We start from the raw sequence: 21,939 nt of genomic DNA on the forward strand, positions 1-21,939 counted from the left end.
TATTCCCTTAAATCTCCTTCTACTCCCTCCCTCTCTGTTTCCTACTGTTTCTTATTGTGCAGTTATCTTATCACATCCACCTTTCCTTTCGTTGCCCTTTTGAAAGCCCTCCTCCAAGGCCTTCATTGCCTTCCAGAGAGGACCGCAGCAGCCCAAGCTTGCCAAGTCAGCAGGGCTGCGGTTCTCTAGAGAGCCGGCCGTTATTTTCAGATCTTGGCTTTCTCCGGGGCTTCCCCTGGTTAGCTCATTGTGCTTCTGACCTTGACAAGGACTCTTGAGGATGTGCAAGATTTGAAAATGAGAAAGTGATATAAGAACTCCTGGACACACATAGCTTCTCATCTGTACACAGCTTTCAAAGGCTGCCAAAACTGCCTTTCATGTAGCCCTTCCAGCCCTAGGCAGGTAGGCACTGAGTAAATTTTGGCCATGAATCATTTAAGATACACAAGACACCATGAAGAGTAGCTACTCACCTCCAGACAAACCTCAAAATTCAGTTATTTAATAGCATACACAGGATTCAAATTTTAAAATAAAAAGTGTACAAAATAGATACAGTGGTTCTATTTTTATCTTTTAGCAATCAGAATTATGTAATATTGAAAAATAAACATAATTTCATGTATAAATCAGCCCCAATCTTCAGAAACTGAAAAGTTTAACAAAGACATCACTTTGAATAGATATTTAAAAAAGAGAGAGAGAGATAGAAGGGACAGTGGCTTAATTAAAATGAACCCAGCTCATTAAGCATTATCTTTAGATTCTGTTTTTTTATCTTCTTATTTAGGACCACTGAATTGTAAGAGATGAAAGGTAAATCTATCCAACTCAACCCTACATATACTTTTTCCCCTACAGTATCCCCAATGCCTGCATCCAAGCTCCACCTAAATATCTCTAGTGTCTCTGGAAGGAGGAAAAGGAGCTATTGACTAAGTTTGCTCAGTTATGCCTGAGGGCCATAGGGAACATCTCCTACCCAGACCCTTGGAAGGACACCTGGGGCCTGGGCCTTCTCCTGCTGGGACTCAAGTTTTGACGTGACACAAAGCTACAAGAGGTTGCAGTTTCATGATTTAAGCTTTTTAAAACCAAAACTAATGCCCAAATGCACTGAGATAGGGGGTATCACAGTAGTTAGGAACAAGGGATTTAATGTGATAGAGATCTTGTTCTAACTTCATCTCCTTAATTTACTGGCTCTGTAGCCTTGAGCAAGTTGTGCAACGTCTAAACCCCAATTTTGTTAGATGTGAATTGGGGGTAGTAATAGCTACTATATATAGTTGACCTAATAGACACATAAAGCACTTAAAATAACGGCTGACCCAAAGTAAGTGTCCACTCACTGCTTACGATTCCTACTGCATAGATTTTCCACAGTATTTCTCAAGTATGATACTGCCTGATATTGAGCATAATTTTGGCCAATATTAACCTTCCATAGTTTCACTTACTTATAAAGATTTGATCCATTGGGAGTAAAAAAATACACAAAACGCCACCTGTGTTATACAGGAAACTTGGAAATTATTCTGTGGTTTAGCGTAATCATAAGGTGTTCCAGAATGAATACAAGATCTGAGTGTTTTATAAATTAAAGAGTTAAAGCAAAGATCAAAACTCTTGTGCAAAGGACTGAGACTTCTAATTTTTTTCTGTGGTTAACTGTAAATCATCTTGTAGTGTTTTAGAAGTATAAGCTTCTGATTACTTAGGTACTATTTCCTTGCACTCCAGCATTGTGAGTAGACGATGACTTTGTGGTATAATATTGAGAACTGAGCAAACACCAAAATCCACTGGCTTCCCACAAAACAATGTTTCTAACAAGTCTGCCAGAGTATATGCATTTCTACCACTTTTATTTTTATGTTTTGGGGGCTAGATGTTGAGGTAATAGATGCCAGAAGTCCCTGACTAAAATTCAAAGAACCTTAAGAAAGATGTGTAGCACGTAACACATTGAGTGACTGAGAGCCATTAATGTTCATTAACTGAAACCCATAACATGGCCTATTGAGAATACTGTGTTCTATTAGTTTGCTTATTTTTAAAAGATTCACAGTGCAGATTATAGAGCATTGAACAAGGATGGGGAGTGGCCTGTTACAGAACAGGTAAGACATAGGCATGAGCACTGGCCAGCGAGTCAGGAGCCCTGGGTTCCATCGTAGGCTCTACCAGGGCTTAGCTATTTGAGTGACAGGTCTATGTCATGAGAACACTGAGTTTAAGAATCTTATCAGGTTCAGTATGGAAGGTTGTCGTGATAGTGATCCACCAGGAAACACACTGAGTTGGAGAGGAAGGGGGAAGGCACAAAGAGCAGGGAAGAGAACTGAAAGTGCCAATGACAAACTTTGCGATAGCTTGCCTGGAGGAAGTTTTGATTCTGATCATTGGATGTAAAAGCCTGTATCAGTTTGGAATTTATGTTTAAATCAAGACTGTTTGATCAACATGCAGTTGCAAAGCAAATATAATGCAAAAGATAAACCTTGATAATCAGAATGAGTATTGCTTGTTTACTTTTTGTAAAAAATATAAAAAATAAAACTACGCAGCTTACATATGCTCATTTTTTTTGAAGTGGGGTTGAATTTTTCTTAAGTTCAATTCGTAAGTTACAGAAATTTCATATTTTATTAGTGAGTTTCAATGACAGTGACTTGAAAGATTTTATGTCCTTCAAAGACCACATTTGTCTTTAGGGGAAACAGCAGGGCCTCGTTATTACTTTACAGATTCTGCTGTGAACCCAGAGGACCTTGTTCAGTTTCAGAAATTATAAAAGCAGTGGCGTGACCAAAGAACTGATCTTTGTATTGCTATATAATTTAGCTAAAGCCTTTCAAACAACAGAGCAAAAACAATTAGTTGCAGAAAAACAACTTAGAAATCTGGTATTGGACTATTACCTATTGTTCTTAGTTCTATTAAAGAGGTGATTTTTTTTTTTGGCCGTTCCTTGCCAAAAGTTATAAAAGTAACAGAAAAGAGGAGACACTGCTACAGATCAAAGTTTTCTTTTCAAAATAAATTGTGGATTGTGCAAATAATCAGTCTTGGTTGGTTACTTTCTTGCTGGTGTATAGATGAAGTAGCCTACAGACTTTTGGACTTCTTAGACCAATCAAATGTAAAAACAAAAACAAAAAATTGGGGAATATAATATGGCTAAATAAGGTACTAAACTAGAACATTAAAAATACTCCCTTCTATCACCATCATTGAATTTTTTTATTGTGGTAAAATATACATAACATTTGCCATTTTAACCATTTTAAAAAATATATTTTCATTGATTTTTAGCGAGAGAGGAAGGGAGAGGGATAGATAGAAACATCTATGAAAGAAACATCATCGATTGGCTGCCTCCTGCACTCCCCCTACTGGGGATGGAGCCCACAACCCAGGCATGTGCCCTGACCGGGAATCCAACCAGTGACCTCTTGGTTCCTGGGTCGACCCTCAACCACTGAGCCACACCAGCCAGGCTAATCATTTTTAAGTGTACATTTCAGTGGCATTAATTCCTTTCACCTTGCCCAGCCAGGCATGACTCAGTGGTTGAGCATCGACCTTGGATCCCGGAGATCCAGGTTCGATTCCCAGTCAGGGCACATGCCCGGGTTGTGGGCTCGATCCCCAGCAGGGGGTGTGCAGGAGGCAGCCGATCAATGACTCTCTCATCTTTGATGTTTCTCTCTCTCCCTCTAACTTCCTCTCTCTGAAATCAATAAAGACATATTTTTTTTAAAAAAAATTATAATTACTTTCACTGTGTTTTACAACTGTCATGACTGCCTATTTCCAAAACTTTTCATCACCCCAAACAGAAAGCTAATTCCTCCTTGACATTCCAAACTGGGAGGCAGAGACTCAACTGTCAGCTCCATGATGAGTCATTTGAGAAAACTGCACAGGTTTTAAAAATAGTTCCCTATTTTTGTGACATCTGTTATCACTGTGCTGGGTTTGGATGTGTAAGACTAACACTGAAAGCTGTTACTTCCATTAGGGTGGCCCGACCTGCCTGCGGATGAGCAGCCAGGCCGGATTTGTATCCTTGCTGCTGTGCTTGCATAGTACTGAAAACAATCACTCTGTCTCCCTCTCCACCTCTTGTTCACATTGTTCCTCTCCCAGCAACACAGTCCCAGGCACGCGCTAGTGTCTGTGACTGAAAGGGACCACTGTGCCTACAGCCTGTGCTTAGCTATAGCAGTAGACCTGCTATTTGCTTTATGCAGTTATATCACTCTAAAATGAAAACACTTTATAAAAAATTAAACATATATATTAAAGACAATCTTTAAGCAGAATGCCTAATTTTGACATTGGTCTCTCATTGCACCTTACACATTACATTTGAGTAGGATAAATAGTTTAGAGGAAAATCTGGAGTATCTTATTCATTGAACTTGAACTGTTTGTAATTATTTTGTTTCCCTTAGACTGGAGTGAATCTGTTCACCTGGAACAGATTCCAGGTGGAAGTTGCTCACCTGGAGTCAGTGCCCATCATTGGCTTATGATCCTGATGTGTCTGGTCCTCTCCCTGGTCTCTGCTGCCCCCCTGCCCCACCCAACCTTTACTGTCCCTTTGGAGAGCTGATTACTTTTAATTTGTCAGAGACAGGGCTTAGTTTCTTCCCCAGTTACTCCTGAATGCAGAGGGCTCTGAGTCTCTCTGTGACCCAGCACCTCAGGAAGGGTGGACCCAAAGGGGCAGGAGAGAAGCTTCAGCGAGGATCCATTTTGCCCTCTGCTCTCAACTACTTGAGTGTAAAACCTTCTTGGATTTGTCCCTGGCCTGTCTTTGCTTTCATCTGAAGCTCAAACTCTGCCCTAAAGAATATGTGGTGCTTCTTACCACTTGTAGAAATTCAAAACAAGTAGGTATATTTGCATAAACTATATCTGAAAGGATTTATAAGAAACTAATAACCTCAGTAGCCTGTAGAAAAGTGAGGTAGATGTCTCATTAGTGGAATCTTGGGAGATTTTCACTGTGTATACTTGCATACTTTTAAAATTTTGAACCATGTGAATGTATCACCTATGCACAAACTAAATGAAAATGGTATGAAAATAAATAGTTGAGGGAATTTAACTAATGAATAAATAAACCAAAGAACCTTATCTCCTGAAAAGATACTTAAGAAGCTGGTAGCCAAAACTGCAATATATTGTTATAATTGAAGGATTATCTTTTTTGCAGAAAAAAGATAATTTTTCTATTGCTCTGTTAATAAAATCCCTATCTTTAAACATGTCTTTAAAACATGAAAATTTATTTCATTACTTCCTGTTCCTTAAAGATGCTGTTGTCAAATGTCCTGCCAGTTGTCTAGTTTTGAACTATAAAGGAAAAGCCCAGTGCTGCAAACAGGTAAGTGAAGGTTGCTCTTTGCTGTAAAGTGCTCACCACTGTTTTTCACCAGCCGTGACTCTGCCTTTTCGTCTCACGGGCTACAAGAATTTGCTTCTTTCATCCACCCCACCCCCTACCCTTAACTTCCCTCTAACCATTGTAGAGTCTTTGTGCCCTGCTATTTGCAATCAATCTATGGCTGAACCAAATTGCCTAGACTTGTGTTTTTACAATTTCTTTAAATGGCATATGTCCTTTTGGTCGAGACCTTCATCATGTGACCTGATGTACCGTGGAGCATCTTCTTAGGTATTCACTGACCACATCCATCTCCCTTCCTTGCCTTAAGAAAATTGTTACTCTAATGGGAAACTACCCAACACCAAAATATAGTACTGTTTTGGATGATGCTGACCATGAATGTATACCATGTTATTGTTATATCCAAGTTTCAGAGTAAAAAATAAAGGGTAAATGCTATCACTATGTTAGAGCCTAGAGGTTGTTCTATGGCAATATTTAAAAAAAAAAAAAAATTCAGGAACAGTGGAAACTTTTTCTCTCCCCAAAGGGTATTTTAGACAAACCTTCACAATATAAATCTGACAAAAGGTGAGCTTCTCTCTTGAAATGTGCATCAAAAGCCCTTCTAATAGCTCTAGGGGATCAATTGAACACACTTTAATAAAAATCACTGTAAACCTGAAACTCTGTTAATATCCTGAAAATTTTTTTTTTTAATTTTCTCTTTGTACCAGGAAGAAGTAAGATGAGGGAATTTAGCTCTGTTCTGCTGATTAAGTTCTTTTTGGGTTTTTATCTTTTCACATTCATTATTATTTCATCTATTTTTTTAACAGTGAGTATTTATTGGTTAAAGTAAATGCTCTGTGCCCCTTACATTGTGCCACAACCTCTCTTTGCCTCAGTTTCCTCATAAGCAAAATAGAGTTAAACCACCTTCTTCCCGGGGTCGTGGTGAGAGTTAAATGAGGCCATATGTTGAGGATGTCCTGCCTGGCATACCGGGAGTCCCCAGAGAAGCTGGCTCTTACTAACAAATAGTTACTGAGTGTCAAAGCGTGGCAGGTATACAACAGCTTCTGCCTTCTGCATGGACTTCTTTCCTGCGCTCTCAGACACAGTTCCTAAGAACTACCAGTTCCTGAGAAATTCACATCTCAACTCTTGATGATTCTCTTAATCCACTGGTTCTTAACAGGACAAGGCTGCATTTCAGGACCACCAACTAAGAAGCCTTTAAAAGAAATCTATCTGTGTCTATATAATCCAACTTCTTTCTGCCGCCTCTCCAGTTCCCATGGGGCTTTCAGACAACGATCACTCGGATTCAGGGGTGGAATGTGTTTGTTTGCAGCTGCCACCCCGCCCCACCTCGCTCCTCTGCCTCCTCGAGAAAATCACCATGGGCCTGGAGGAAAAGTTTCTCCGAGGTCCAAGATCAAACTTTTTTTTCATAGTCATTTGATTTCTTCTGGAACATAATTATATTAATTGAATGAAATAAAACGGGGGCTGATCTCTCCACTGCTTACTTAAAAGGGTCTAAGAAAAGGCACAGGTGTGGTTCCTGTGTGAGGTAGGAGCACAAGAACTGGCCTGCCTGAGTCTGAATCCCAGCTTTACCACACATTAACCAGGCGAGGCAAGCGAGTGAGCCTTTCTTGACTTCAGTGACGATAACCACCCTTATACAGTGTTGCAGGAAGGACTAAATGAGATGACTCAGCTATTGTGCATCACACATAGTAATTAATATTACTGTACTAATATTATTGCCACTGGTAAATCCAACACAACTGGTCCCAGAACTAGGGACAATCTTAGTATTTATGTCAACTCAGAATTGTCTGCTTTGGTTAATAATTTTCAGAATTTAAATTTCCATGTTATCAAAGGGTTATGGATAAAGAAATATAGTTAATTTTTATTATTTTAGACTTAGAATAGGGAAAATGGGCTTATCACAGTGATAGAGAGATTAAGGAATGCATTATAGGAAAATAAATTGGAAAATAAAATTTGAACATTTCACTAACATGGTGAATGGCATTCCTAATATAAACATACTTTGCAGGATTTTAACTGTAATGGAGGCTTGTTTCAAAAGGCATGGGGAAATTAAAACATTTGCATGAGTCATTCTTCATTAGGTTGTAATTAACCACAGTCCTTAATTATTGGAAATGTCTTCATGTGGTAGAGGGGTAGATCTCAAATCTACTTGTCTCTACTCAGACCACTTCCACTTTGCGGTGAAATATAAGGTCAAGTTATCTGTAATTTGCAGAAAGGACACTGTTGCTTTTATACGCTGATATGGTTAATGTCTTCACTTAGTATAAAAGACATCAAAAGAATACTGTCCTAGAGTCAGTCCTCAAGGTAAAAGGGATCTTGTGATTCTTTATTTAATAAACAGTCATGAATTTAGCCTTCAATGTGCCAAGCATTAAGCTTAGTGCTCAAACTAAATGAAAGGTCAGTCAACACAAATGCCCAGGCGGGCAAGGCTGAAGGGGTGGCGGGAGCACTACGGCCCTGAGAACGGGGAGTGGGAAGGACACGTCCCATTCAAAAGCAGGAACCGTTCCCTCTGATGCTGTCCACTAGGAATGCAGGCTGAAAAATAACACAGTTTTGGATTTTTCAACAGACACTACAAATGCAGATTTCCGTGCAAAATACTCTATTTTAAAATGTATGCAACTAACCTATATTTTGTAAAAAAATTATATGAGAAAAACAAGGGCCGCACATCAGCAGTGAGGAATCAAATTCTGGAAGCATTTGCATCTGGGAACCTGCATGCTCCTTTTGTCCACCTGTTGGTGCCCTGGGTCTCCAAATCTCAGACCAGGGCCATCTCCTGGCCTCTAGGTGCATTTCCTTCTTTCTCAGGTGATCTCATCTAGTCCCATGGCTATAAATACCATGTATGTGCTGAAGATTCCAAACTTTCTAGCAGCACATTTTTCCTTAACATCAAACTTAATAAATCCAACTACCTGCTGGTCATAGATTGAATGTCCAAATCTGTTCTCCCAATTTTCCTCAGTTCAGTTTATGTCTCCATCATCCGTCCATGAATTCAAGCCCAGGCACAGGAGGCGTGTTTAATGTGCGCCTTTCCCGTGCTCTCTACCTGCAAGTGCTGCTATCTCTACCTCCAGTTTTCTGTTTTCAAATTGGCTCACCCCTATCTGCTACCATCCTGGTTTACACCCCCATGATTTCTCACCTCAGCTACCTCAAGACTCTCCTAAAGGTCTCATCTTTATTCTCTCTGCCTACCATAATCCATTTTTCACATGGTCTTTTGTTTCTGTAAATCATATTACATCATCCCCTTGCTCAAGGCTTTTTAACCATTTTCAAGAGCGTTTAGAACTCTGTACTCTAAACCAAATAGAAAGTACTATGGTCTCACTCCGGCTCACTCCTCCAAACTTATCTTAAGCTGCACCCTTTCTACTGCCAGGCTGCAGTTCCTTCAGCTTCCTTCTGGTTCGAAAACACCATGTTTCTTCCTGTCTCAGAGGATTTGAAGTCCTCACTCTTTCTACCCAGAACGCTGTCCCCTGTGACCGGCTCCAGCTCATGCAGATCTCAGCGAGGTGCATCCCAAGACCCCTCAGGATCTCTCACAGAATTTTTCCTCCTTAAAATCATTTGTAGATTTATGTTTCCATATTCATTTATTTTTATTTCTTCAATTATGTGTGCAGGCCAAATACATAGTTCTAAGAAAGGAGGTTGAAGTTCAAAAAGCTTGGTTTTAGAGCACGCTTTGACTTTAATCTACTCTGGGCAGTCCATAAAAACTGTTATTTTATTTATCTTTTAAAATAAGGCATTCTGTTTACATGGAGACATCTCAATGAAGTATTTGCTATCTAATCAGCTTTTCAGTGTTTTAAGACCCTTGGTTAATGTTTGTGTGATAAAGACAAGGCAAAGGGCAGAGGGAAAAAAGTCCTATTCAGACTTTGGAGATTTAAACCTGTCAGATTACAAGAAAGTCTTACACTGGGGAAGAAAACTTTAAAAATAATAATTAAAAAACACACAAGGAAAACTGGTATGAAAGTGTTCATTGTCTTTTACTAGCAACATTGTAAGTCACAGATCATCATAAATCCACTGTGAAAAAAGTAGCCATAGGAGAAAACAAAGAAATCTACGTAATAGGAATTATAATTTATAAGGAAATCCACCAATCCTTAATGTATATCTTTTGTTTCACCTGTTTTTTAATCACCATTCAGTAACTCTGAGACGACAGACAAACGTCATTTCCTTTATTGACCTTTGAGAGTGGAAAGGAGAGAAACATCAACTTGCTGTTCCATTTGCATTCATTGGTTGGCTCTTGCGGTGCCCTGACTGGGGACTGAACTCGTAACCTTGGTGTTTTGGGATAATACTCTAACCAACTGAATTACCCGATCAGGGCAATTTACAGTCACTTTTTAGAAACAAGATAACACTCTCCATTATCTCCACCTCCACACACAGTCCACACACTTGACTGTAGTAAATGCTCCTTGTTCAACGCACTGTGATAATTTCACATCTCATGGACTGCGGCCCTTCTGTGCTCGTATCCATAAAGCCTGTCCCTTCTGAATGGACAGCATTTGGCAAAGGGAGGGAGAATTCTCGTTTAACCTACATTGTTCAATGCTCTTCACATAATCCTTGAGCACGTAAAATGAACTACCCAGAGCTTAAGCGTGTGACTATTTGTCACTAAGTAAGCGTTGAAGTCAAGGAGCCAACATGTTTAATTAAAACAAGATTCAAATGGCTACCACTTGTTCTGACTACTTGATAATCATTTTTGAGGGCACACATGTTTAGTGCCACCACACTGTGGCAATACAAAATAACAAAATTTTTTTGAAGTAATTTCATAGAACTTTTAGATTTCTTATGCTTTCAGTGTCTTCATTTTGAAATAAAAATATTTCTATAGAAAGATTTCCCTCCTCCTTGATATGATCACTATGATAATCTCTTCATTGAATATTTTAACTTCCTAGCATCTTGGTAAATTTTTGTATTCTAAAAGATTCTCCTAAAACAGTAATGTTCCACTTTACATTTAAAATAAAAAAAGTAAAGCAACAAAGAAATCTAAATCTATTTTTTAATACTGGTAAAGTCAGAGAAAAATAGCATGTTGAAATTACTTTGATGCTAAGCCACTAAACTACAGATCAGAGCCAATGAGTCAACATTGGCTCTTGCACAGTTGCAACCAAAGGGCAAGGCTTCTCTATTTAATGAATTTTTCTTTGTATTTGGGAAAATTTCTAACTAATCACTGGCTTCCTGAATAATTTGCCAATTTCAGCACCCAAGATGGAACAGAGAACGCAATGGCTTTTAGTGTGAATTTGTTGCTACCTGAAAAGATAATTAAATACAGGTTTTTGCCCCAGCTGGGTGGCTCAGTTGGAGCATTGTCCTGTATACCAAAAAGGTTGCTGGTTCAATTTCTGTTGATTTCTGGTCAGGGCAAATTACCTAGGCTGTGGGTTCAATCCCTCGTGGGGGCACAACCAATCGATGTGTCTCCCTCTCTCTCTCCCCCTTCTCTCTAAAAATCAATAAACATATACTCAGGTAAAGATTAGAAAATATATAAAAATAGGTTTTAAACATGGAAATATTCCAAAATTTATTGTTTTAATAGATGCTTTACAGAATAACAGAATTCAGCATTCTAGGTCACTCAATAACAAGTTTAGAAATATTCTTAGTATGTATTTTATGGGTTTAAACTTACTAAGTGATAAAAACCTTACTGAGTACAGATATAAATTTCTTATGATCTTTTTGTTTGGTAACTAATGATGCTTATCTCCATATTTCCCCCTCTGTTAACACCTCATTTTCTTTCTTTCTTGTTACCTTTGTTGCATTGATATTGTCAGTAAGCTCACTGAGGATTTGGTCTGCCCTACCATATCTCAGTGCTTTTGGGAAAGGAGGCCAATATTCAACTAATGCCTGAATGAGATTTTCTCCAAAGAACATACAAATGCAAAAGAGACTAGAACATGGGCTAGCAGATGCAGAGTTGGTATGAAAATAGATATATTTCTGATACAAATGAAGGGATTTATTGAAATTGTGTATCAATCTATAGTCACTTCATTCCTTGCTTTTCCTCTTCATAACCATTGTGTATGTGTATATATGTATAAATATATGCTGTGTTTATCTAGTGTAGCAACAATATAGTTGAAGAAAGATATTACCATGTTGGACTTATATCTATAATTTAAAGATACTGTTTTTTTGAATACTTCTGTTTAAAGTAATACCACGTAATGTTATTTTCTCTCTGTAGCATTCCATAATTTTCTTCATGGTAGTTATCTTAGTCAATAGTTTGATATTTCTAGTAATGTCTGTCTCTCACTAGACTATAAGCTCAACAAAGACAAAGCCATGTGTTTTATCATTTTATCCCCAGTGGCTATTTATAATATAATAGGTGCTTGCCCTAGACTGAAAGTTTGTTCCCTCCCCTACCCCACTTGCACATTCATATGTTGAAACCTGATCCCCAATGTGATGATATTTGACGGTGGGGCCTTTGGGAGATGGTTACATCATGAGGGTGGAGCCTTCATAAATGGGATTAGTGCCCTTATAAAAGAGACCTGGGAGAGGTCCCTTGTTTGGGTCAGTGATTTGAGCACACTGAGAAAAGATGGCCATCTATGAACTAGGAAGTCAACTCTCACCAGACACCGAATCTGCCAGCACCATAACCTTGAACTTCCCAGCCCCCAAAATTGTGAGAAATAAATTTCTGTTGTTCATTAGCCACCCAGTCTCTGGTATTTTATTATAGCAGCTTGAATTGCAGCTTGAATAAGTATATGTGTGTGTGTGTGTGTGTGTGTGTGTGTGTGTGTGTATATATATATATATATACACACATATGTATATATATGAATGTGTGCAGTATATAAGTATTTTTACGTATGTACATACACATATGGGCTTGTTTATTATGTTTATATGGACTTGTTATATTTATATGGTGATAGTTTTAGTTTGAACAAATGATAAGCCTGTGTTCAATGTAGTAGGTTCTTATGACATATTTGACTTCATGTCCTATAGTAAAAGAGATTTTAGAACTGGTCATCTAATACTCATGATATTGCTAATTTTTATAATTTCATGATGAAATTCTCTGATGCTATCTGTATAGCTAATAATTTGTAGATAGAATTATTAACACTGTATGTATTTATCTAAATGCCATTTGGAAAATATACTTGATATTTGTGGATTTTGCATTTGTGGCTGCAAATAGCATACTCTGTCTTAAAAAGACAAAATGAATTTACTTAACTTTTCATAATAGACTCATAGAATCCAAATGAGTTTTAAGTGGAAGAGAGAAAATTAAGCCGGAGTAACACTTTATCTAGCTCTCCGATTAAACTTTGGCTCAGTGGATGGTTTGTGATCATGCATTATTAAATTCCCTCCACTCCTTCTGATCCACTCTGCACCATTAGATCCCGACTCTGCAGATATTACATAAGGAACAGGATAGCAGTACAGTGGCCAAATATAACTTGACTACCCTTCAAAGCTGCATTCACACACCAGGAAGACTGCCACGTCCTGCCTCTGGTGGCCTCTCGTGGAGTGTAAGGTGCTGTGTGCAGTGTGGGAGCCATGCACACGGCCAAACAAAATTGGCTGCCCGATCTCATAATTCTTCATTTACTGCCTCTCATTCTGTGCACTGAAAATATTTCCCTGAGATTTGTAAAGACTGGCAAGGACTTGATTAGGAATAGTACCTGGACTTTGGTCCTGGATTTATTCAATAAACACTTATTGATCGCCTACTGTGTGCCAGGTACTGATTTAGGTGACTGGGATACATCAAATGTATCTGCCCTTGTGAAGCTGACATGTTTTCTTGTGGCAGAGGTGGACACAAATGATCACATAAAAATAAGTAAAGGTTTTAGCCAGTGCTGCCGAGAAAAAGAAAAGAAGATGTGATAGAGATCGGGGTCCGAGGAGGGGCAGAGTGTAGTAGTCAGAGAAAATTCGTTAAGAAGGTGAGAAATGAGTCCATATTTGTAGAAGGGGGAAGGATTAGCCAAGAGACACTGTTCCTCATTAGTCATGCAACCTGAGACAAGAAACGTAAACTCTCTTGGTCTTGATTTCTTTATTTGTCCGATGGGACATTGATCTAGATGCTCTATACCAAAGTCCTCATAAGTTCTTAAATTCTGTGGACTATGGTTTAGCTTTCGTCACCCTTAGAATGAAAGCAGTCATCTAGTTAATGTTCATTAAGCCTACACAATGTATGATTGCGTTGCTAAATGCCATGGATGCCACAGGATTTAAGAAATGATCATTATGATAGTGGTAATTTGGATATATTCCATTACACTCATTCATTTATTCAATAAACATGTACATATTGAGCACCTACTATGTGCCAGGCACAACTATACAGCTGTGGGGTTATATAAAGCTGACACTCCCAGAAGGAAAGGGAGCATTTTAACAAAAAGTAACCCATGCTAAGCTGAGGAGTTGTTTGAGACTCACAGGAAGGAGGAATCAACCCACTGAGTGGGGACTGTCCATTTCTGCCAGAGGTTGTAGATAGATATACTACATTATTTTTTCTACCCACAGAGAAAAACTCCTGACAATTTTTTCTTTAAAAATATGTTATTGTGTTATCTTTTGAGAAGGTGACAGTAAAATTTACTTATTACATAGAATGGAACAATATTCCTCTTATTATTTTTTTAATGTTTTTTGATTTAAGAGAGTAACATTTAGCCACTCTGTGTTCACCTAGTAAGTATATTAAAGGAAAACTTCCTAAGTTTGGAAAGCCCGTTTTTACGAGGAAAGTGAAGGAGCGGACAATGCCGTCATCTGTTGGGAGCTTACTGTGTGCCAGGCTTGGTAGTGAGCACTCATCCAAATATTATCTAATTTAATTCTTACAAAGCTCTATGGAATAAACTGTGATTATGCCCAATTTTACAGATGAGGGAACTGAGGCTTGAAGAGATTAATTGTCCAGTGTCTAAAGTCAGTAAGCGGCATTAGGGAAAAACTCCTGCACTTGAACGCCAGAGGCAGGAAGGCCTGGCTCTCGGCCTGCGTGAGGGAGGGCAGCTCCGTATTCAGTATCCATCTCACTGTTTTGCTTTTTGCCTTGCTTAGCGGGCAGATGGTCATACAATTTCTCTGCCGTCTATGTAAATGTCTTCTTAAAAATTGTGTTTAAAAAAAGTCTGTTCATTATCTTTGAACTTCTTCTGGTAATTAACAGTCTACACAAAGTTTTTGGACCTCACGCAAATATTTTTTAAGAGACAATTTTGTGTGATCTGGTACTCCGTATAAAACCCTTCCTGCTGGTCTCACATTTCAAAGGATTTCGAAGCTGTGTGACGCGGCGTATCATGAAACGAGGGGTGTAATGCATTAGTTGAGAGTGTTACTGAGACAGTGTTAACAGCAGCTATCTCTTCCTGTAGCTGTAGTTGAAGAAATTACTATCCCCTACCCTGGGGGCAGTATAGGATATACAAGCTAATATCTTAATTGCACAATTTTAGCAGACTCCATGGACGAGTAAAGCTTGCTTTTTTGTGTAAACCAGTTACTTCAATAAAAAAAGTAAAAGGAATGAATTAGTACATGTGCATTTTTATCTAAGGCTGTGTCTTTCTTCATGGGAAGCTGGGAGAGCTCCCTTTTCATAACCAGAAATGTGCTTTTCACCAGAAACTCTTTGCACAGGGATCTACGCTTATCTTTTCTTTCCTGGTAATCTCACTTAAAAAAAAAAAAAAAAAAAAGCCAGACTAAATGTTTTTATGCCCATATATTTATAGACTCTCCCACAACAAATTTGGGAGGAAGCCTTCAGAAAAATAATTAGGGAATTCTTATGCCTGAGACTCAAGAATGTACTATCACAGTGTTGAACATCCTTACCAAGGTAGCTGTGGAGAATTTGGGAATAATATGCATATCGCCCTGGTGTTATTTAGCCCTGGGAACTTAAGTGTACAAACACAGCAGTTTAATAAAAAATGAGAGATAGAAAAAGTGTGTTTGCAGTAGCGTGAATTTTGAACAATTTTCTATCACTGGGAGAGACTCATACCGCATATCAGTACAATTCAAGAATTTGAGTCAGATTTACTAATTTAATCATCTGACTGCACAATTCTTATAAAATTTTATGAGGGTTTCAGCTCCTTTAAGTTCTTCTTGGGCCTTGGTTTGATAAATAAAAGTTTAAATATGAGAAAAGAATCTAGTTTTTTCAAGTAAGAAATGCAGGTTTTCTGCTGTAGGGATTATCTGCCATGCTGCCCGGTTTATGCTTGCATTGTGAAAGACAACCGAAATCACGTCAGGCCGCTCGGAAGTGATTCTCTGATGGACTGAAGAATGTGAATGTTCAGCCTAATTGCCATCATAAAAGAAAAGGAAAACTTTCTATTAGGTGAAATGTAGCAAGAACAGTATTTGGAGCAATTTTGAAATAAATTAAGATATATGGACATACCATCATAGCCCTGACCCAAATCACATTTCAGTATTAACTTGCACAAGCAAAAGGCAGGCCTTCTAGTTTTATTACTTGAGAGCTATGAGCAACTTTCTAAGAATATGAATTTACAATTAAAATGAAGTGAACTATCAAGTTGGTTTTTTTTAATTAGAGAGTGTATGCAAATAATCTGGATAATTCTGATACCTCATGTCAGGAATTCCTTTACAGTAAATTCCAACAGAGGATATGGGGATGGAAAGGCTGGGGCCACAGAAGATTTCCTCGCTGACAAAACTTAAATCTGACTTAAAGGCTCCCCAGGACTAATTTTTAAAATGTTTGTACACTTCAAAAATAATATTTTCATACTCTGGGTATAATTTAGACTAAATAGTTTGTATATAACCCATGATATAACAGGTATATGTCTAATAATAGCTTGAAACCCCAGCTATTACATCAGCTTCAACCCTGCTGTCGTTAATAATGATAGGTGGTACCCTCTTGGCTGAACTGAATTCTGTGACTAGATGTCAAAAGGATGTGTTCCTCATCAGAAGTCTCTCTGTGTGAATACAGCGTCTGGGAAACAGCTTTGGTTCCTCTACTGTATACATTAAAAAACAGCTGAGTCAGCAGCTTGCATAGTAAGATTTATAATGATATAATTCCTTTTCACAGTCGCACAGTGAAAAACATAAAGCTGTTGGAAGCAAAAAGGACTGAAAGAGATATGTCTAAAACAGCTAGCTATTGTCAAACTCCGAATTCTATTTGGGTAGTCATAATACATATAGCAAAATACTTTCAGCCAGACTTACACCATCATTTGACCTTCACCAGTCATACTTTGCAACAGTGGATGCAATTTTCTGAGACTACACTTTTGACCTTGAAGGCAGAACTTGATGTTTTATTTCTCTTAGCAAAGTTAGAATGCCTCTGGTCCCTAAAGCTGAGTTCACCTAAAATTAATGTCATCATATGTTTAAACTGTTCAATTCTGTCATTCTTCTTTTAATTATTCAGCATACAAGGGCACAGAGAGAAGCCACAGCTCCTTTAGAGCTATCTTTTCCTTACTGCATAAGTCTCTTAGCTTTCCGAATGCAGGATGTCCCTCATCTGAAGCGGGGACTGAGGAAACAGCTGCATTGCACTGCAGCCCCAAATCTTGCTACAGCTCTCAGGCTCAGGATTCAGCTGAGCTGAAAAGAAATATGCAGAGGCAATATACTGGTCTATCGGAAGTAAATATTTACCAGAGAAGATTATGATGGGGTAAGTTACTTTTTCCTGAAGCTTAGCTTGTCTGACTTTCATTTTCACATTGTTTTTCCTAAGGATTACTCCAACAGCATGACCTTACATAGTAAGTTTTACTTCCTATTTCTCCCCCCTTCGCCTTGCATTTAAATATACTTTATGCCCTCGGTTCTACTTAAAAGGTAGCAGCTATATTCAAAAGCCTTGAACAATTGTATCAACTCCCTGTGGTGGGACATTCATAAGCCATTCTACTTTAATTGTCCCCAATTCTTAACTCTACTGTAATGCTATAGTATTCAAACGCCAGGGAGCATGTTCACCAATTAGCAGAAAGGGAAAGGAAAAGTCAATGCAGCAGAACTGAAATGAAGAAACACTCACCAAGCATCTCAACTCTAAGTAACTTGAAATTCATTTGACTTTCGTAAGAGAACCTGTGTTTTCTTACCTTGGATGTGAATAACTCTGCCATGATCTAGGGTATAGTTGTCTGAGGGATGGTCAGCCCAGCAGATTGAAATCAGCACCAGAAGAAGTAGGCTCTTCATCTTTGTAGCCCCAAGACTCTTCTTTACTGTGAGAGCATCACACACAAAGAGGCTTGTGAGATTTGCAACCCTTTGGAGTGTTGCACTGCACAACTTATTACCGCCTTATCATCACAGAATGAATGGGTCTGTAAAAATATTTAACCCAATCTGTTCAGAAAGTTTCTGTAGCTGTCTTTGGGAGCTGAAGACTGCAGCTTTGAACAATTTCAGTTTCCCTTATGTAGCCAGAGTCCAAACAGTGTTTAACTCTATCTTTGCAGAATTGTAAAATTGAAGACAGCATAGTTTTGATAATAGAGTGTTATAGCAAGTTACAAAGACATGTGGTAAGGATATAATAGACTTTTAAAAAATTGTCTAAACCTCTGAATTTGAAGTTAATAAAACAATTTCATATAACCATATATGGATATTTATCACTGAATGTTAAACCAGGGCAAACAGAATATTTGCATGAAACTTGACATCACCATTCATTTTCCATGTGGCTTCCTAAGCAGGTTAGATTTGCTTGTTCTAAATGGAAAACAGGACAAAACAAAAAAAACAACACCCCGATTAAGCAGAAGCAGCACTTTTGCACAGATTCATTTACCATGTAAAACACTGCTTGGGTCTACAGTGAATAGTTGAAAATTATGGACAAACGAGGTTAGAGTTGTGCATGCTTCCACTGCAGTCATCCTGATTGATTTTTCATTCATTTCTACCTAAAATGCTGACGCACCAACTTCCAGTGCCAGGTAGGGTCTCTGCAGCGAGCAGAGCCACAGCTGCAGGGAAGGTCCCCGCCAGGCTCCCAGGGCAATTAGGCAAATGAGGAGCTGACGCAGGCGCCGGGAGCAGCCCTGGTCCCCAGAGAGAGGCAGAGCCACCACTTGGCTGCCCTGTATTGCAAGTCCGACTGATAAAAGGGGACGCAAGCCACCCCCGAACTTTGTCATTGGAGGGACCAAAAAGTCATTCCAAGTGATACAAACCTTATGACCTTTGCAGTTTCTGCCGAGCAAGAATTTCCGTGCAGCTGCTGTTTTAACGCGGGAGCGGCGGCAGGCACGAACAAGGGCTCCTTTGCTCTGCTGCGCACAGCAGCCTGCACAATACGCGGCTATTTTTAAAACTGAAATTGCACAGTACTGGCTTCTCACACTAATTTGTTTTTTCCAGGAAAGCCTGACTCCCTGGAATACTTATTAAAGAGCTCTGAGCCTGTTCCTGGAGGTCCTCCCGGCCAGCTCTGCTCCCGAGCGTGGCGCACTGTTTGCAGGAGTCCCCCCAGTCTCTCCGGGGCCACCACAGCGCTGCGTTCTCCCCTCTAAAAACGGGCCCTGCGGTGATGCTCGGGGCCCCAGTTTCTCATGTTTGCTTGAACCCCTCTCTTTGTCTTCAGTGTGCCACAGAAAGAAGGTGCTGGGTGAGCGGATGGAGAAACTTACTTTTCCAAGCAATGAAGGGTCACCTTCAAAATTCTACCCAATGTACTCATCAGATTTTCAGAAGTTCACTACCAGCTTGTTCTGCTGAGGGTTTTTGAAATGATTATTTTTTTGACACTACTGATTTTTGTCCATGGAATACTGCTAACAAATATTACCTGTTTTCAGCCCAGAACACTCGGGTGAACAAATACAATAAAGGTGACCTTTTTGGAATTTGGAATAGAATTGGGACAATTGTATACACAAACATCAAATAATGGGCAAACCAGCACAAATTTATATATCTGCTCTAATTCCATACCAAGTATTAAAGACTATACCACTCAGGCCTCATTTCATTGAGTTAAGGTATTAATTGTCCAAGGGCCCAATTAAATATGCAAGGATGGGGAGTATAACTAATAATAATAATAATAATAATAAATAACTCCTTTAAACTGTCTACTATTTGCCAAGTGCTATCTATGCTAAGCGTTGTGCATATAATGGCCCATGCAGTCCTTGTGATAATACTGTGGGACAGACATTTCCACTTTCCCTGACACAGTTTCTTGCCGAAGGTCATACATGTAGTAAGTGGCAAAGTTTGTACTCGCTTTCAAGCAAAAGCAACACCCACACTGAGTGGTGCTTATTTTTCCAAAAATGAATCTTGTTATTTCTTTTACTGCCTTTTTAAATTTAGGCTCTTTAACTTGAACCTACTGTGACCTTACAATGTTGACCTGTGTTATATGTGAATATAAGCTTTTTTGCCCCCGTGACTTACATGTAAGTCAGATGGCACTTTGCTTAGCATGATTGTGCCCTGCCTTGTTTATGAGCCATCTTGGTGCCATGAACACCTCCTTGGTGGCTCCTGTGTGTGCACACCCATGTGCACTCACACACACACACACCATCCTCAGTTTTAAAAAAGTTGAGGATATTGCACATCTTCAGTGATATGTGATTAGAATGAAGGCACATATCAGTGAACACCTCCAAGGACCCCCCTGCCATGACTACACGCCAGGTAGCAGAGAGTGGAAATTATCTCTGCCACCTGGCAGCATAATAGTTGTCTCCCCAAAAGATATGAAATCAGAAAAGCGAACTTTGAGAACACAATCTTCATCCCTGCTGGAGTGGCTCAGTTGGTTGGGCGTCATTCTGTGCACCGAAAGGTTGCTGGTTCAGTTCCCGGTCAGGGCGCACGGCCGGGTTTTGGGTTCAAACCCCAGTAGGGGGCGTGCAGGAGGCAGCTGATTGATGTTTCACTCTCACACTGACCTTTCTCTCTCACATCAATGCTCCTCTCTCTCTACCTTCTTCTCTCTCTAAAAATCAATTTTAAAAAATAAAAAAAAAGAACACAATCTTCAGGTATTTCTTCAAACTACAAATACAACATGAAGTACCAACTCTAGATTGAAGTTCCTGAGGACAAAAGCTGTGCCAACAGTCTGTGCACTGGTCCTCAGTGAGAAAGGGAAAAGGGATGCTGAATCCTGCTTATCTGTATCTTGTAATGATGTCGCTTCTGAATATCTAGGCATGTTAGGCAAAAATTTTTAGTTTTTGACATGAGTAAAATTTAGGAAATTTGGGGGACTTTTATACCACCAGCCTTGAATCAACACTCTTAGTTTGCCTGTAACTCACACATTGACAGTCTCTTTTTCCAGCCCACCAAGCCTTGCTGCAATGATACTGTAGCCAGCTTCACAAAGAGTTCAAAAGGAAATGTCTGTATTCAGTCAAAGACATATGCAGGACTGTAATTTTACACTTCAGCTTTGGTGATAATTGAACCACTACTTAGAAGCAAGATTTTTTGGCCAACATAAAAGTCTAATAGTTTGAGAGTTAGAAATGGAGATACACTAATACCAACGGTCGAACACCAAGATGGCCAATTGCTATTCCTTAGAACCTACTATTTAACATTATAGTGTTAGGTAATGGATAAACAAATCTAAGTGGAAGACATTCCTTAGACACCTACTATTTAACATTATTGTGTTAGGTAATGGATAAACAAATCTAAGTGGAAGGCATTCGTGCTTTTCCCTGAGCCACTATTACATGCTAGGCACTGTCCTTGTAGCTTCACCCATTCAGTTGTTATTTCTCAGAACAACTCAGTTGAAGTGTGTTAGGATACACCTTTTACAGTTCTGAGGGGTGAAGTCCCCAGCATGTGAAAGGAGGAGCTTGGAATCTGGGCGGTGTTCCCCAGAGCCTGCACTCTGCACCCCTTTCCTGGTGCCCTGTGTACCCTGAGGAATGTCACCGGTTGCCCTGGCCAGCTCTCATGACTCTTTGAAGGCTTCACTCACACAAGCTAGGATGTGTCCCCTCATCCCATTCCCAGTGGCTCGTGAGCGTGTAGCACGGTCACAGCCTTGTTTGCACAAGGCATCAATGACTTGAGGTCTGAATGCTCCTTGCACTGCACGCCCCGCACCCCGCAATGTCCTGTGGACCGAGAGGAAGGACGAATGGAAAACGGCCTGGGAGAACCGGTGACAAAGACTAAGGAGCCAAAACTGGGGGGAGAGTTGACTCCGTTTGAAGATCACATGTGTTATGACACGGGGGATGGAGAAGAGCTACTTCTTCCTCCAAGGAGGGCACCGTGACGCAAACCTGTTTCAAGCTAGTGCTGAGATTTAGTTTAAAAATCATGAGAATCAA

At 39.4% G+C, this 21,939-nt stretch overlaps 1 protein-coding gene across 2 annotated transcripts in view; it reads right to left on the reverse strand.

Annotated features, from left to right (window-relative positions):
- The window catches only part of HAPLN1 (hyaluronan and proteoglycan link protein 1), a 67,603-nt gene that overhangs the window by 12,005 nt on the left and 33,659 nt on the right, over positions 1 to 21,939 (reverse strand). For both annotated transcript variants that reach the window (XM_016210332.2, XM_016210331.2), the window contains exon 2: positions 17,719 to 17,844. In XM_016210332.2, the coding sequence (XP_016065818.1) occupies positions 17,719 to 17,818 (100 nt within the window). In that variant the 5' untranslated portion in view covers positions 17,819 to 17,844. The remainder of the gene's footprint in view (positions 1 to 17,718; positions 17,845 to 21,939) is intronic.

The sequence above is a fragment of the Miniopterus natalensis genome, chromosome 3, assembly GCF_054644295.1.
Source record: "Miniopterus natalensis isolate mMinNat1 chromosome 3, mMinNat1.hap1, whole genome shotgun sequence".
NCBI lineage: Eukaryota > Metazoa > Chordata > Mammalia > Chiroptera > Miniopteridae > Miniopterus > Miniopterus natalensis.